This window comes from Elephas maximus, chromosome 8 (genome assembly GCF_024166365.1).
Source record: "Elephas maximus indicus isolate mEleMax1 chromosome 8, mEleMax1 primary haplotype, whole genome shotgun sequence".
Lineage (NCBI taxonomy): Eukaryota > Metazoa > Chordata > Mammalia > Proboscidea > Elephantidae > Elephas > Elephas maximus.
The window spans coordinates 18,368,490-18,383,894 of record NC_064826.1 but is presented as its reverse complement, the minus strand read 5'-3'; the positions used below and the strand labels follow the sequence as shown (position 1 = coordinate 18,383,894).

The 15,405-nt window shown below is 53.8% G+C and overlaps 1 protein-coding gene across 2 annotated transcripts in view; it reads right to left on the bottom strand.

The window, feature by feature from the left end:
• Positions 1-15,306, bottom strand: part of PODXL (podocalyxin like) — a 46,120-nt gene extending 30,814 nt beyond the window's left edge. For both annotated transcript variants that reach the window (XM_049893187.1, XM_049893188.1), the window contains exon 1: positions 15,031-15,306. In XM_049893187.1, the coding sequence (XP_049749144.1) occupies positions 15,031-15,103 (73 nt within the window). In that variant the 5' untranslated portion in view covers positions 15,104-15,306. The remainder of the gene's footprint in view (positions 1-15,030) is intronic.
• Positions 15,307-15,405: the final 99 nt, after the last annotated feature.

The following is a 15,405-nucleotide window of genomic DNA, read 5'->3' as shown; positions in this document are numbered from 1 at the left end:
GCACAACCTCCTAACTTACCCTCTGTCTCCCCCAGGTGCACCTGCCACACTTTCAATACTTGCGCACGCACCTTCTTCCGCAGCCAAAGCCTGTGCCCACTTGGCACCCAGCTCTTCCCTAGGCAGTCTGCAATAACAAGCTGGCTTGTGTTGTCCTGAGGGTGCACGTTGTCATTCCCCCGCCACCCTCCCCTTCACCTTGGAGCCATGAAAATAACCAGATGTGTGCAGGTTCCTACTATGCCGGGAAGCCTCCACCAGCAGCCAGTGTCCACTTCCAGCCTAAAACAAACACTGGCCGGAGCCAGAGGGCTGACCCGCGTGGATAGCGTGGGCAACCAGCCCTGAAAGCGCCTCTGGGAACAGCGAGAAAGCCTTGTGAAATGGAGCCTGTGAGTTTCCCAGGGAGGACGGCTTCCGCCCGGTGGAAGCTGGGGCTTAGGGCAGCAAGTGGTGCTTTCCAAATTTATAAGCATTTTTTTTCTGTCCTGGAGCGAATTCTCCCCTTCCAGGAATAACACCTGAGTCCTTGCCGCAGGACCATCTCTGCAGCACGCATTTCCCTCAGACTAAATACATGCCCGTGCTCAAAGTAAGGGGGGAGGAGCCAGTGCTCAGTCTGTCCAGCTCCCCATCCGTGACCCCACTCACTCGCTAAAGCTGGGAAAATAGAGCCAAAAAAGTCACCCAAGACCCTCCTCCCCTTGGCCTGGAGAACCAAACGAAAGACCAAACCCATTGCTGTCAAGTCGATTCCGACTCAGCAACCCTTCAGGACAAAATAGAACTGTCCCATAGGGTTTCCAAGGAGCAGCTGGTGGATTTGAACTGCTGACCTTTAGGTAGCTGCTGAGCTCTTAACCACTACACTCCTGGGGCTCCCTGGCCTGGGGAGGTAGAGGAAAAGGCATGACTACTGCCCACGTTGTTGTCGTTAGTTGCCATCCAGTCAATTCCAACTCATAGCGATCCCATGTGTGCAGGGGAGAACTGTGTTCCAGAGGGTTTTTTCAATGGCCATGACCTTTTGGAAATAGACTGCCCAGGCCTTTCTTCTGCACTACCTTGTGAACCTACAACGTTTTGGTTAGTAGTCTAACACTTAACCATTTGCACCACTCAGGACCTCCTGACTACTGCCCATCGGTGGCCCAGTCTGGGTTTCTTTGGTGTTTGAAGACAGGGGAGCTCTTAGCTTGCTGGGGGTGAGTAAGGTCAATGGGGGGTTTTGCTTAAAAAGAACAAACAAACCTAGTAAATAAATATAACTAAACAATTGAGGGATTGTGCCCTATTCCCTGCCAAGGCCTCTGGGAAAGTTAAAGTCTCCAGTCCTTTTAAACACGGCCAAGTGGCCGCCCAGCATCTGAGACGTTAGAACGAGTCAAGGAAGCCGCGTTTCCTATGGGCGACACCTCAGGAAGTGAATCAGGAATCCCAGAGCCAGCCCGAGGCAGGAGCCAGATGTCCAAAAGCAGCCAAGGCATCTCCTAAAAGTACCCAAGGAGCCTGAGTGACCCCAGATGGCCTGAGCACAGAGGTGGCTCCACCGCTTCTCAGATGAAGCTGGGCCAAAGTGGAGTGCTTCGCCCTGATGTTCCACAGGTCGCCAGATGGGGGCAGGTTCGCCTAGAGCACCAGGGATGATTCAAGGCCGACTTGGGGCTCCAAAAGGGCTGGAGGCAAGCAAGGCGGCCTCTCTTGCCCCAAGGCCGGCATGCACTCCTGTCCCTACCTTCTTTCTCTGCTGTCTTCACTGTTACCAGACAAGGTCTACTGGGGCTCCCTGGCCTACACCCAAAGTGTGGAAACACTGGTGGTTCAGTGGTAGAATTCTCACCTCCCACGTGGGGGACCCAGGATTGATTCCCGGCCAAGGCACCTCTACTGCAGCCACCATCTGTCTGCCAGTGGAACCTTGGGTGTGATGCTGAACAGGTTTCAGCAGAGCTTCCAGACTAAGATGGACTAGGAAGAAAGGCCTGGCGATCTATTTCCAAAAATCAGGCAATGGAAACCCTATGGATTTCAACGGTCTGATTCGCAACTGACCCTGTGGATGGCACAGAGACAAGCAGCCTTTTTTTCTGTTGTGCACAGGGCTGCCATGAGTCGGGGGCTGACTCATCAGCAGCTAATAAAAACACCATGCCCAGAGCACTGAGTGTATCTAAAGCGGAAGGGGGTAGCCTCGGGTACCTAACTCTGGGTAAATCACCACCGTGCTCCAGCCTTGGATTTCCCATCTGCAAAGTGGGTACAGTGGAGTTAGAGACTCCATCTCTCTGGAGCTACCGGGGGGACAGCACAGCCCAGGTCCTTCCACGGCTCTCAGAGATACTGGTCCCAGGAGCTGCCTCTCTGCTCTCCCCTTATACACTGGTCTTTGCTGTGACAGTAATGGAACACCACCTCAGGATGCTGCAGGGAGGAGCAGATGCCCACCCTCAGGCTGGGGGCAGGGCCCTGGGAGACAGTGAGCCCTGAGCAGCCAGCCAAACTGACTGAGCGAGCTCACAGCCCCCTATGCCAGGGACTGGGAGAAGTTTGGACGTCACGATCCCACCCCAGTAAGGGAGGGACAGCAAACAGGTGGCCAGACCCCAGGGCACCTGGTTTGGTACCTAGAACACTGTGGTCCATCTCCCAGGACAGGCTCTCCCATCCTGTAGGCACAACTGCCCACCCATGCCTGGTGCCGCCTGCTTCCCCTCCTGGGTGCCTCCCCTCCACCCTGCCTGTGGGGGATGAAGAGGAGAGAGGGCACTGGCCAGCAAGACCCGCGTGCCCCCCCGCCCCCATCCCAGGACACCACTGGGCCTGTGCACACTCCCTCCCTTACACACTACCCAGGAATCCGAGCTGGAAGTGGCGTCACAACTGCTAAAGAACAGCTTCTCCCCACCTCAGTTATCCCCACAGGTTAGAGGCCTGAGACAGTCACATGGCCAGCGACCCTCCACAAGTGCACTTGTACATGTGAGTGGCCAGGTTACATCAGCAATCCTGGGGCCCAAGTCACAGGTACGGCAGGCCTTCTGGGGCATCAGGAAGTACTGCAAAGGAAGGTTCCTCCAGCTCTCCCAGGCCAGCCCCTCACTTACAGGTGAGACTCTGGGCGCCACGTTTCCAGACTCCAGCCCTGAGAACACAGGGCCTCTCTCTCTTCTGCAAACCTGTTCTCTTTTTCTCACTGCTCTCTGGCTCCATACTCAACTCAAAGTGAGTCTCCTGGGCAACTTCTCCACTATTTGGCACCCCAATTTCCGGGAAAAATTATCACCTGAAAGTGAATGAGATACGGGCACCCCTGTGTTATGAGTGAATTGTGTCCCCCAAAAAACCCACTGCCGTCAAGTCGATTCTGACTCCTTGCGAGCCTATAAGACAGAGTAGAACTTCCCCATAGGGTTTCCAAGGAGCGCCTGGCGGATTCGAACTGCCCACCTTTTGTTTAGTGGCCAAATCTTAACCATTGCGCCACCAGGGCTCCATCCCCCAAAAAAGGTGTGTTGAATTCCTGGCCTCTGTACCCTGGCTTTACGGAAACCCTGGTGGCATAGGGGTTAAGAGCTATGGCTGCTAACCAAAAAGCTAGCAGTTCAAATCCACCAGGCACTCCTTGGAAAACCTGTGGAGCAGTTCTGCTCTGTTCTATAGGGTCACTATGAGTTGGAATCGACTGGACGGCAACGGGTTTGGTTTTTTTGGTTGGTACCTGTGGAGGAAACCCTGGTGGCATAGTGGTTAAGAGCTACAGCTGCTAACCAAGAAGGTCAGCAGTTCAAATCCACCAGGTGCTCCTTGGACACCCTATGGGGCAGTTCTACTCTGTCCTATAGGGTCACTATGAGTTGGAATTGACTCAAGCACAATGGGTTTGGTTTTTTGTTTTTTTTTATGGATGTGATCCAATCTGGAAACAAAAGCTTCTCTTTTGTTACGTTAATGAGGCCATACCAGTAGAGGTCTTAAACCTAATCTCTTCTGAATTATAAAATGCAGTCATGAGCCGTATAGCGCATAGCGTCTGCTTGGGCAACATCCAACCGCATACACATCTGTGGTCCCACACTGTTATAACAGAGTTCAGAAATCCCAACTGGAAGGCAGGCTGTAGCAGATGTAACCAGGTGCAGTGAACGCAACAGCTTCCCACAGGTGTATGCAGTCTCCAGATTACAAACAAGATCCGTTCCTAAGTCTGTCTTTAAGTCAAATTTGTAGGTAAGTCAGAACAGGTACATAATGTTCTTATTTACCGTCAGTCAGTCAAATGTTTGTTTCAGTATATAGTATATATTTCACCTTTCTGTGCATATAAAACAGTTAACCACGATGTTTTCCTAAGCGTCACAAAGTAGTGCATGTGTTCGTTACTACAAACCATTGTATTTAAGTTTTTAATGTAACAGGCTTTATGGCAATCAGTTCTTAAGTACGAGTTGTCTGTAAGTCGGACATTCGTAACCCAGGGACTGCCTATAACACGGTGTCCACACAATGCCCCAAAATCATATAACGTCCTATTTCACAGAACCTATCACGGACGTTAAGCGATGCATGGCTGTAGTAGAACAGACACAGAGACACACACAAAGGGAAGGGGAAGTCAGATGTCCGCGACAGATGCATCTACAAGTCCTGAACACCAAGAACTGCTGGCTACTAGAAGCTGAAATAGACAAGGCAGGACCTCCCCCTGGAGCTACACCCTGGATTTGGACTTCTAGCCTCTTGAGCTGTGAGAAATAAGTTTCTTTTCTTTACAGCCACCCACTTGTGGTATTTCTGTTACAGCAGCACTAGATGACTTAGGTAGCAGGCTTGGTTTCACCAAGGCTGGCAGGCGCCCCTTCTCCCTCTCAGGGACTCAGGCTGAAGTTACAACAGAGACGTGATGGCGGTCAGTGAGGGCAGGCACTCAAGCAGCAGGGGGCACAGGCAAAAACAGGAAACAAGACACCACGGGGGCGGGGGGGGGGGAGATCAAATGTCAGGTTGTTTTGAAAACAGGCACATCCACACACATCCACAACTCTTTCAATAAGGCCTCTAACTTCTGAGAAGCAAGGCCACCTTAAGCACCTGTGAGGGGTACCCAGCCTCAACCACCGACTCGTTCCTCCAGACTCCGGTACAAACAGTCCCTTCTCACACCTTTCCCCAAACCAACTCCTGGCGACCCCATGTGTGTCAGAGTAGAACTGCGCTCCATGGGATTTTCACTGCCTGATTTTTTTTGAAAGCCAGGCCTTTCTTCCAGGGCACCTCTGGATGGATTCAAACTGCCAACCTTTCAGTTCGTAGCCAACCACTTAACTGTTTACACCACCCAAGGACCCTGCTCCTCCAACAGGTTTCCTATAAATCCCCTGAGGAGGGAGACCCTCTGCGCTTACATCTTCATTTCAAGGAGGTCTTGCTTGGCAACACCCCTGACACGTCCTAGGGCTATTTTTATGTCTGATGCTTTTCCAGCCTGGCCCGGGTTTCCACTGGGCTGTCTGGGTTTGGGCACTGAAAGGCCCATGTCCAGTGAGCCCCTCGGACCCAGGAAAATTGGGACAGTTGACCACCTTCCCTTTCCCTCAGTATTTCCCCAAAATGTTCTTAGGAGAGTGTCACAGGATGTTAACAGATGTCCTACTAGACAGAGGAGAAAAGGCTCCATGGGTAAAGAACATTTGGGAAACAGCAGGTTAAACAGGTAATAAGGAAACAAAAGCCCTGGAGGCACAATGGTTAAGTGCTCAGCTGCTAACAGCAAGGTTGACGGTTTGAACCCACCCACAGGCTCCGAGAAAGAAAGACCTGCTTTCCATAAAGATTACAACCTAGAAAACCTATGGGGCAGTTCTACTCTGTCACATGGGGTTGTGATTAGTCAGAGCAGACTCGACAGGACCCAACAACAACAAATAACCTACTTACGGGAACTCTCATAGCATTTAATATCCTAATATAAATTGATTTTCCAAGAAGAGGAATTACAGCAGGCAGTATTTCTCAAATGCGTGGGGTCATGGTTCCCCTTTATTCATAGAACAACTTTTTATTCATCTATCACATTCACTGAGAACGTAACTATGAATATCTTGAGGACTACTAGTATTCTCTTGGGACACAGTTTGGGACACAGCTTGCTTTACGGCACTGTAAGAATAATAATAAAAACCCATATGGTGCTAGCCCTGGTTTACCATTTTGGTAAACTGAGGCACAGAGCAATCCTCACTGGGGTTTACTATGCAGAGAGCCAAACGCGGATCTGTGAGTACTTCCTAACTTCCCTTCCTGTCTTCCTCCCACTTCTCTTTGTGAAGAAATATTCTCTTCCCTAGTTTATATCAGCTGATGGATTATATCCCCACCTGCCCTCCCCGCCTCCCCTCGTCCTTTCCTGAGAAGGAAAATGCAAGCATGGCTGTAGGAAGGCCAGCATCATGGTTTGCTGCCTGGCCCATGATGGTGTCAGCAGGAATTTGGGGGGTAGAGTTGGACGATAGGAGAAAGGAAGCTATTCACAGCAAGAGAATATGGAGAGGGAGACAGATCCCCAGCCTGCATAGTGGCAGAGCAGCAGGGTGCCCAGAGAGGAGTTTGTTGGCCAGCCACAAGAGTATCTACCCAGGTAAAAAGCCGTGGATGGGAGGCTCCATTTAAAGGTGTGATGGGCAGAGCCTCAAGGGCTGTCAGGATCAGGATCCGGTGTTTTGACTTGAAACCCAGAAGTGGAAGGCGGCACTCCCTTGGGTTGGGGTGACAGGCACCAGGGTGGGAACCAGGTGGGTAGAGAACTGACCCCGAGCCCCTTAGCTGAGCCCAGCCCTGGCCACTCTCATCCATGAACTATGGTCTGCCATGAACTCCCCAAAATAGGTGCCCTCACCCCGAGGAGCCTGGCTATGGTGCACGATCACATAGAACAGGGCCCGGTGCCTGGGGAAGGGCCTGGAGGAGAAAGCTTGGCCCTGCAGGGTCACAGTGGATGCTACAAGCTTAGGAGGGGGCAGTGACAGGGCCTGTCTCCTCACACCTCATATTGGCTTAGGGCCCAAGCCAATAAAAGAAATTAAACCAAAACATACTGATGCCTACGCGTGTCCGCCACACCACCTACATGACTGTATTTAACCCTCACTGGTGGAGGAAACTGGGGTGGAGGAAGGAAACCCTGGTGGTGTAGTGGTTAAGAGCTACGGCTGCTAACTGAAAGGTCGGCAGTTGGAATCCACCAGATGCTCCTTGGAAACTCTATGGGGCAGTTCTACTCTGTCCTAGAGAGTCACTATGAGTCGGAATTGACTCAATGGCAACAGGTTTAGCTTTATTTTGGTGGAGGAAGGCCCTCTACCCATTTCACAGCTGGGAAGCTGAGGCCAAGGAACAAGACTGAGGTCACCAGGCTAGCAAGTGCTGGAGCTCGGACTAAAATCCAAGCCTCTGACTTCCAGGTCTGGGCAACGTGCCAAGAGACTTCAATCTTTCTTCTCTGTCAGACTTTTTTCTCAGAGAAATTCTCATGTGGAGACCTACCACACAGAACAGGGCCAGGCAGAGCTGAACTGAGTGAGTAGCACATGGGCTTACCCTTCGTTTTCCCCTCCAGACGTGCTCACCCCCAGCACTCAATGCCCCTCAGCAGCTCCACAGGCACCTCGGACTCAATGCCCCTCAGCAGCTCCACGGGCACCTCGGCCACGTCTGACAGCCTCTGGCCTCTGGCTGCTGCACTCATGACTGCCATGGACCTAAGACAGTCTCTCCCTAAGTCCTGGACTCGCCCTGCTGAGGTAGGGACCAGCATGAGGAGCAGAACACCTGCCTTGGCGAGGTCCTGCTCATGGGTGGTCCCCAGGGGACCCCAGCCACTGGGGCAGCTCCAGACCAAAAGCCTGAGTGAAGGGAGCAGGTCGCTGTCCTTCAGGGTTTTGCATCATCAGTACCAAAAGGCCAGGGTCCCCAAAAACAAAGGCGAGGGGCTGGCCAGAGGTGGTCACAGCATCAGCCATGGAGGACAGCTGCTGTTACAGCGTGTGGAGGCAAAGCTGGGCTGCTGGCAAGATGACCGAGGACAGCTACGGGGACACCCAAGGTTTTCTGGGTCCGGCTCCATAGGAGAATTTCAGCCATTCCTTCATTATCTGTTCTCCTCCCCTTCTTCCTTCTAAGTGGACCACTGATCTTTGGTTACATGTGAGTGCCTGAAATAAAAATGACTTTTCCCTGCTTCCCTTGCAGCTAGGTATGGCCACATGACTATGTTCTGTTCAACGGAATGTAAATGGAAGGGTCCAGCATGATTTCTGGGTAGTAACTTGAAAAGAGGAGCTGCATCCCTCTTGTTCCTTCTTTTTTCCTGATGGTGAGAGCCCAAGCAGCCATCTTGGACCTCAAGACAGCGATAATGATGGCAGAACCACCTCATCAGCTTCCTTTATATCAAACTTCCTTTATATTGGAGGCATATAATTCTGTCTTATTTAATGCACTCTCTCTTTTTAGTGGTTATGGGTAGCCAAATCAAGTTAACAAACAGATGTTACAACCCTCAGCTACAGGATCCTTTGGGTGAGGGAGGCACAGAAGGGGAGATGAAGCTCCTTCCACATCCTCCTTCTACTAGGGGTTCCTACTCCTTCTTATATCCATGTGTTTATTTCTCCAAGACCCAGGCCACCCTGCCTGCCACCTGCCTCTCCTCTTCTGGGTTCAGGTTAAGAGCCTTGCATGGAGAGCACAGGGCCTGCAGTCAGGATTTGGGGTTCTAAACCAGCTCCGCCACATTCTTACTCATTCGTTTAATCAGTGAATATTTATTGAACATCTACGAGGTGCTGGGGCCGCAGCACTGAATAACAAAATGCCCGCTCTTGCGGAATTCGCAGACAGGCTAACAGAGACATGAAGATACATCGGGTGGTAAGTGCTATGGAGAAAATAAAGCAGAGTAAGGGGGCACAAGGCATATTGTGGCCATCGGTTAGAGCAAATTGTTAAGGACTCAGCCACTAACTGAAAGGTTGACAGCTTAAGTCCACTCAGAGGCACCCTGAAGAAAACCGTGGTGATCTACTTCCAATAGGTCACAGCCATTGAAAACCCTACAGACCTCAGTTCTACTCCAACACGATGGGGTCATCACAAGTCGGAACTGACTCAACGGCAACTGGCTTTTTTTTAAGGGTACGAGGGTGTTTTATACGAGGTAGATAGGGAAGGTGGTATTTGGGCAGAGCTGAAAGAAGCGAGTGACTGAGCTGTGTGGATATTTGGGAGAAGAGCTGGTTGTTGGCTCCAAAGCAAGTCCTGGCATCTGTACCTCGGTTTCCCCTCTCTACAATGGTCTATGAGATAGCAGCAACCCCAGTCTGAGAGTTCTATGGTTACAATTACCCTGTTCTGAGCAGGTGAACAGGAATGGGCCAAATAGGGACAGAGGGCCACGTCCCTCGCACAGAATTCCATGAGCTGAAGGTACGCGGGGCTGTGGCTTTATGAACGTAGCTGACGGGTTAGAGAATTACAGGCCTCACCTCCCCAGTGCCACTCCACCCACCTGGCTCAGGTAGCCACTGAAGCTTTAGATCGGACAGCTATAGGCACTGGCCAGCCCGCATGTCCAGGGGCCTGGCTCGGGAGGCCCCACACCCCAATTCTGGGAGGCACGGCAAGACTTGCTCAGCCACCCTTGGTATTTTCTTCCCCTGGACTGAGGCATGCAGCTTCCGGCCCTGACAATTGGCGGACAGGGTGCCACCCCGTGCCCTGGCCCTAGGGAAGTGAGAGGTGCTGACCCAAGGGGGATAAAGATACAAACGAAGAGAGGGTGGTGGTGGTGTGTATTGGGGAAGGGGTGGGGATGCAGGGAGGATCAGGCCTGGGAGGCCAAGCTAAGCTGGGGGTCTGTGTAGGCTGCTGCTCTACTGGTCCTGCCCAGGTGGGCCTAGGACTCCCTGACAACACAAGAGCTGGGGATTGCGGAGAGATGGAGAGGGGCCGCCCCAAATCGCGGTTGATTACTACATTTGGGCAGCCAGTCATCCAACAAGCGATTCTTAACCATTTGTTTATTTCAAGTACTAGCCATATCCCATGGACACTATAGGGCTCACAGGCCAAAGGCGGATACAGAGAGCGTGGTGGCCAGGGCAGTGACGTGGTACTCTGGGAGCCTCAAGGGGCCTACCTCCGAGTACCAAAGTGGCTCCATGCCTCAGCTTACCCTTAAGATGAAGGGGTGGTGAGAGAAATTTAGGAATAGTAAATTTGTCACCACCTTAAACTGCTTTAAAATGAGTCTGGTTTCTCTAGTTTCCAGGAAAGCTTTAGACTGACGGGGCTGGACTTCTTGCTGGTGTCTTTGGCGGCATCCACGTACGTGCAGACACATCTCCACAAGGCAGTCACAGATGGTCACTAGGAACCTGGGCAAGTAAACTTGCTTCCCTGGTCTGCAAACCGGTGGGTTGTAGTCAATGGTTTCCAGAAGGCTCTGCAGCTCTAGAATTCTGTGTTCTATGACTGTCTGGGTTATTTAAAAGTGGCGTGAAAATTAAAATACAATTCAGTTGGCAAAGTGTAAACAGCCAGGGGCTGCCTGCTTGAAGGAATCATCTGGTAAACACTACTGCAAATATGAAGAGGCGCCTAGCAAGCCATCTTTTGTGTGAATTTTCTTGAAGGCTTTCCTTAAAGAGAATACCCACCGCTGCCTGGCTCATGTGGCCGGAACAGTCACAGTACCAGATCGGGTACCTCATTTTATCTTCTAAAGCTCCACAGAATGGAGAGAATACCCAGCAAGGGGAGGTCCACCCACCTTCAGTTTTCCTGGGAACAGGACATGACAGGAGCCCCCAGCAGCTGGCATCCTGCCCCTATCACCCAGTAGGCTCACACAGGAAATTAGCCCAGGGTGTGGGGAAAGAGTCGCGCACCTCTGGGGTCTGAGGTCTGCTCTAAGCAGGCTCAGGCTTAGGCTGAGGCCGGGGCCCAGCTTCCACTTGCCTCAGGCAGCACTCAGGGCCCAGGGCAAGGCTGAGAGAGAACAGCACCACACTCTCTCCAATTACTAAGAAGAGTTTCCATTCCGGTTTGAGCGGGAGCTTGCCCTCAGCAGACCTGAAGGGGGCCCTGTGACTTCTCCATGAAGATTGTGACATACAGAAGCAGCACCTTCCTGGGGTTCAAAGCAAAAACAAACCAAACCCTTTGCTGTTGAGCTAGCCCCGACTCATGGCAACCTCATGTGTTACAGTGTAGAACTGTGCTCCACAGGTTTTTCTTGGCTGTAATCTTTAGGGGACCAGATGGCCAGGGCTTTCTTCTGCAGTGTCACTGGGTAGGTTTGAACTGCCCACACGAACTGCTTACACCACCCAAGGACCTTGGGACCAGCAAGTCCTAACACCTCACTCCCAGAAGTCCAGTGAGCTGTGGTGGGATTCCTCCCACTTCCCTTAGAGTGGAGGGCCTGAGCTAGGCCCTAAGCCATCCGCACAGCAGCCACAGGCCCCTCAGCAGTTGCTTCTGTCTGTTCTGGCGGCTGGAGAAAGGCACCTTGACAAACATCACCACCCCAGAGGTGAGCTGGCCTGGGGCTCCCCTACCAAGTCAGAAGTCGGGGCTTGGGCCAGCTCCCTTCGGTTTAACAGTTCAAAGAAAACTCCTGAGCAACTGCCCACTGCTGGCTGGGCTGGGCTGGGCTGGACCCCAAGGTACAATGATGAACATGATGGGGGCCTGACCTTGAGGCGCCACCGTGGGTAGGGGAGACAGGCACCGACAGGAAACGTAACTTGGTTCCATCTAGGAGACAGGGGAAGCCTTCTCAGCAGAGAAGACACTGAAGGATAGACAGACACCAACTCCCCAGCCCTCCCTTCCCAGGGGAATCTACCCCATAGTAATCCCTTTGCCTCTCAGCTCACAAAGGGCAGTGGTAGCCAACCCCCACGCAGCAGGAGTCCCTCATCAACATGGATTCCTTAGGAGGCAGAGCTGAGGGGCAGCCTCTGTGCCTTTTGTATCCCTCTCCCATGGCTGGGCCTTCCCCCCCAACACTTCTGGGCATGCTAAGCTCCCCTGGGGGACCACACCCATGGCTCTGGCCACACTGCTACCTAGTGCCTTGTCTCTAGAGACTTCTCACCCTTCCCAGCCTGTCCCCGCCCCCCTCTCCTTCACCCAACCCCCCATATCTTGCTCACTTCTCCCTCAGAGCCCCACCCCAGGCCCTGCCCCCCAGCCATTCTGCAGAACTTTCTCTCCAGGCTCTGAATGTTCACCCCTGCCCCAAAGCCATCTCAAGAACCCCCATCATGGGCCCCCAGTCCATAATCTGTATATCCCTATACCTTGCAATCTATTCAGCCTCAGCCGTCCTAGGAAAGGGTCTCCCATGACACAGGGACCCAATCCCTCTGTGCAAACCCCACCTCCTCCACAAAAGCTGGAGGAAACTTCCCAAGGACCCTTCCCCAATCTTACCACTTTCACACCTGCTCCCTCCCTACACACCCCGTGTGACACCTGGCAGTTGACACCCAGGACCATTAGCAGATGCTTGGGGCGGGGGGCTTAACTCATGAGATGATTAGGAGCTTGACTCATCCCAATGGTACTAGTTATGAGCTCTGATCATGAGGCAGGCACAACACCAAGCCTGTTACCTGTGCTGTCTCTAATCTTCAGAAATAACCCATGTAACCTGCAAGGTAGGTGTTTGAGCATTTACGGAAGTGGCCTGCAATCCTGTCCTCTGTCACACAGGTTTGGGTGTTTTCCACCACAGCACACTGCCTTTCTCCGCCCAGAACTCATCCATCAAATGACTCTATAGGATTAATCATATTAAATAGCCCATTCCCTGGGGGCGCCAAGGAAGCACAGAACCCGAGATCTCACAACAGCAGCCCCAGAGTCCTACTTCTTTCACCCTGTCCTATGATCAGGAAGCCCAGACTGAGAGGTGTGAGAGTGGATACAAGCTACAAGCACTGAAAGGGGTCCAGTGTGTTGTCAGCTCCCTTGATTTAATGCCTTGTATGTTACAGCCAGGAGAAGCTGCCTGTACTAAAAGGTACGCTCCCATGGGACCTGTCTGGGGGTGAACGCTTTGTTCCAGAGACTCACACAATAAACATGGTGCTTTGAACTGAATCACAAGATTCCAGCTGTTTTGGGGATCCCGCCATCCCCAATGACAACCATACCTCCAGAAGGGCAGAGACGGAGCTGTCCTTAACTGAGTCCCTATGGGGAGGCGTAAGATCCACCCCTGCCAACTAAACACCAAGTTTCACCCCTGCCTTTTCTGGCCTCAGTGTATGCAGATGATGATAGTAATAATAACACCCACTTGCTGCTTTCCGCTTTTCAAAGCACTTCCCACCCCTCCCCGTCCCACCCCCACCCCCATGTTACTGATATTCTAATAACAGTATTTTGGGGATTGGGTACGTGGGGCTCAGAAAGGTCAAGGGACCGGCTGGCTAGGACTGGGGATGGGTTTGTCATCATTTGTTTACGCCTACCAAGGTGCCCCTGGCCGGGCTGTGCTAGCCTGGGGCAGGGCTTTGTGGAAGAGCCCTGGTTTCTGCGCAGTGCTCAGGGTCCACAGAGGACAGTCCCCTAGATGCCAGCAGGGCACCAGGCTGGCTCGGCAGCATCTCTGCCTTCCGGCAGGGCGGCAGGGTCCTGTCCTACAGTCTCTACACTCTCTTTGAAGAAAGGGTGGATCAGCCTCTTGAAGCCCTGGGAAGCAGCCCTTCCTTCCTGACACAGCTCAGCTCCCTTCTGGGTGGTGTTGATAAGCTCCCCCAAAAAGGGTGCCTGCCCAAGGCCCACACCAAAGTCCAGTGTTCCTCAGAGCAGGGCTGAGAACTGAGAGTGACCAAACCCCCAGTGACAGATTGCCATCCTCAAGGCTGCCCCCATCGTTCCTCACATACCCTCCTCCAGGGGCACCTACCCTTTGCCCACGGGGTGGTCATTCCCTTCAGGCCAACCCAGTGGAGTCTCAGAGCACCCACCCCAGGATGCCCTAACCTCCTTGCTCCCTGAGCACCAGGCCCTCTCACAAAGGCTCCCTGCAGTCTGCCATCCCCTCTGCCTCCTCCAGATTCTAGTCCAATACTCCAGCACCTGCCAGCAGCAGGTTCCCTTTCTGGCTGTGTTGTCCTCCTGGCCCCAAGTTGGGAGCACCACCTCCCCTCTTTCCCTGCAGACACTGAGGCTGCCCACATGGGCACTTGAGATTGGAAATGCACCTCTTCTGGGGCAAAGTCTCCCCTGTTTCTAGGGGCTTTGGAACACCTGCTCTGGTTGGGTTTGCAGCCCCTGCCTGTCCCCCAAAAGCGAAAGAATAATGTTTCACCTTCAGAAAGAACGTGGGGGTCTGGTTTCTAAGGTGCAGTCAGTCCCTGCTTCATGAGAAGTTCCTGTTTGTACACAGGGATCCAAGAGGGTCTCACCATCCTGGCCATGCACCCAGAAGGGATCTGTTTCTCTGAGAACGTGGCGGTAGAGACCACACTCAGCCAGGTGACTCTGGGCCTTTAGAAAGTTCACTACTCCCACTCCACCTGCCCCAGCATGGGCTCGGGTGGGCTGCGCCAGCTCATGGTGCTCGGGAAAGCCGCTCCGCGAACGGGTAAGCACGCTGCCCGCGTGGGCTGCAGCTGAAGAACTTCCTCACACGCTTTCAGCCTGCGGCTTTGCCTGGAATCAACGACTACACACACCGTCCCTTTAAATACTGGGGGCCCATCTCCTGCGACACGGAGAAAAAACTGCCCAGACTCTGGGGTCCTCGCGGCGTCCCCAGCCCCTCTTTCCCTGCAAACCCCTTCCGCGCCGGCCTCTCGGCTCTCCCGGCGAATCCGGCGCCCACTCTACACCGAAGCCGATAGGGACTCGATCCCACGGGATCCCGCGACTGCAGGGGCGTGCAGGGCGCAAGGGCAGGGCCCGGCGCGCGGCCACCACGAAGCGGGCGGGCTCCCTGGCCCGGCGGTTACTTACCGCCATCGGAGCGCGCCGGCGGCGGCAGCAGCAGCAGTAGCAGCGCCGAGAGCGCCAGCGCCGAGCGCATCATGTCCTCGGCGCGACCGGAGCAGGTGGCTGCTGGCAGCGGAGGGTCGGCGCAGCCGGGGGCTCGCAGCGACCGGGGACCCGGCTAGAGTCGCGTTCCAACCCCTCCTGCAGGCTGCGGCAAGCCGGCGGCAGCGCGGGGCGCGTGGAGCGGCGGCGGCGACGGCGGCGTCCCGGGCGGTGTCTGCGGGCTGAGCCCCGGCGACGACTCCCGCCCGGCCGCGCTCCCGCCCTGCCCCGCCCCGGGCGCGCGCAGCCGGCGGCGCTGGACCAGGAGGGGCGGGCGGCGGACGCGAACAATGAGCC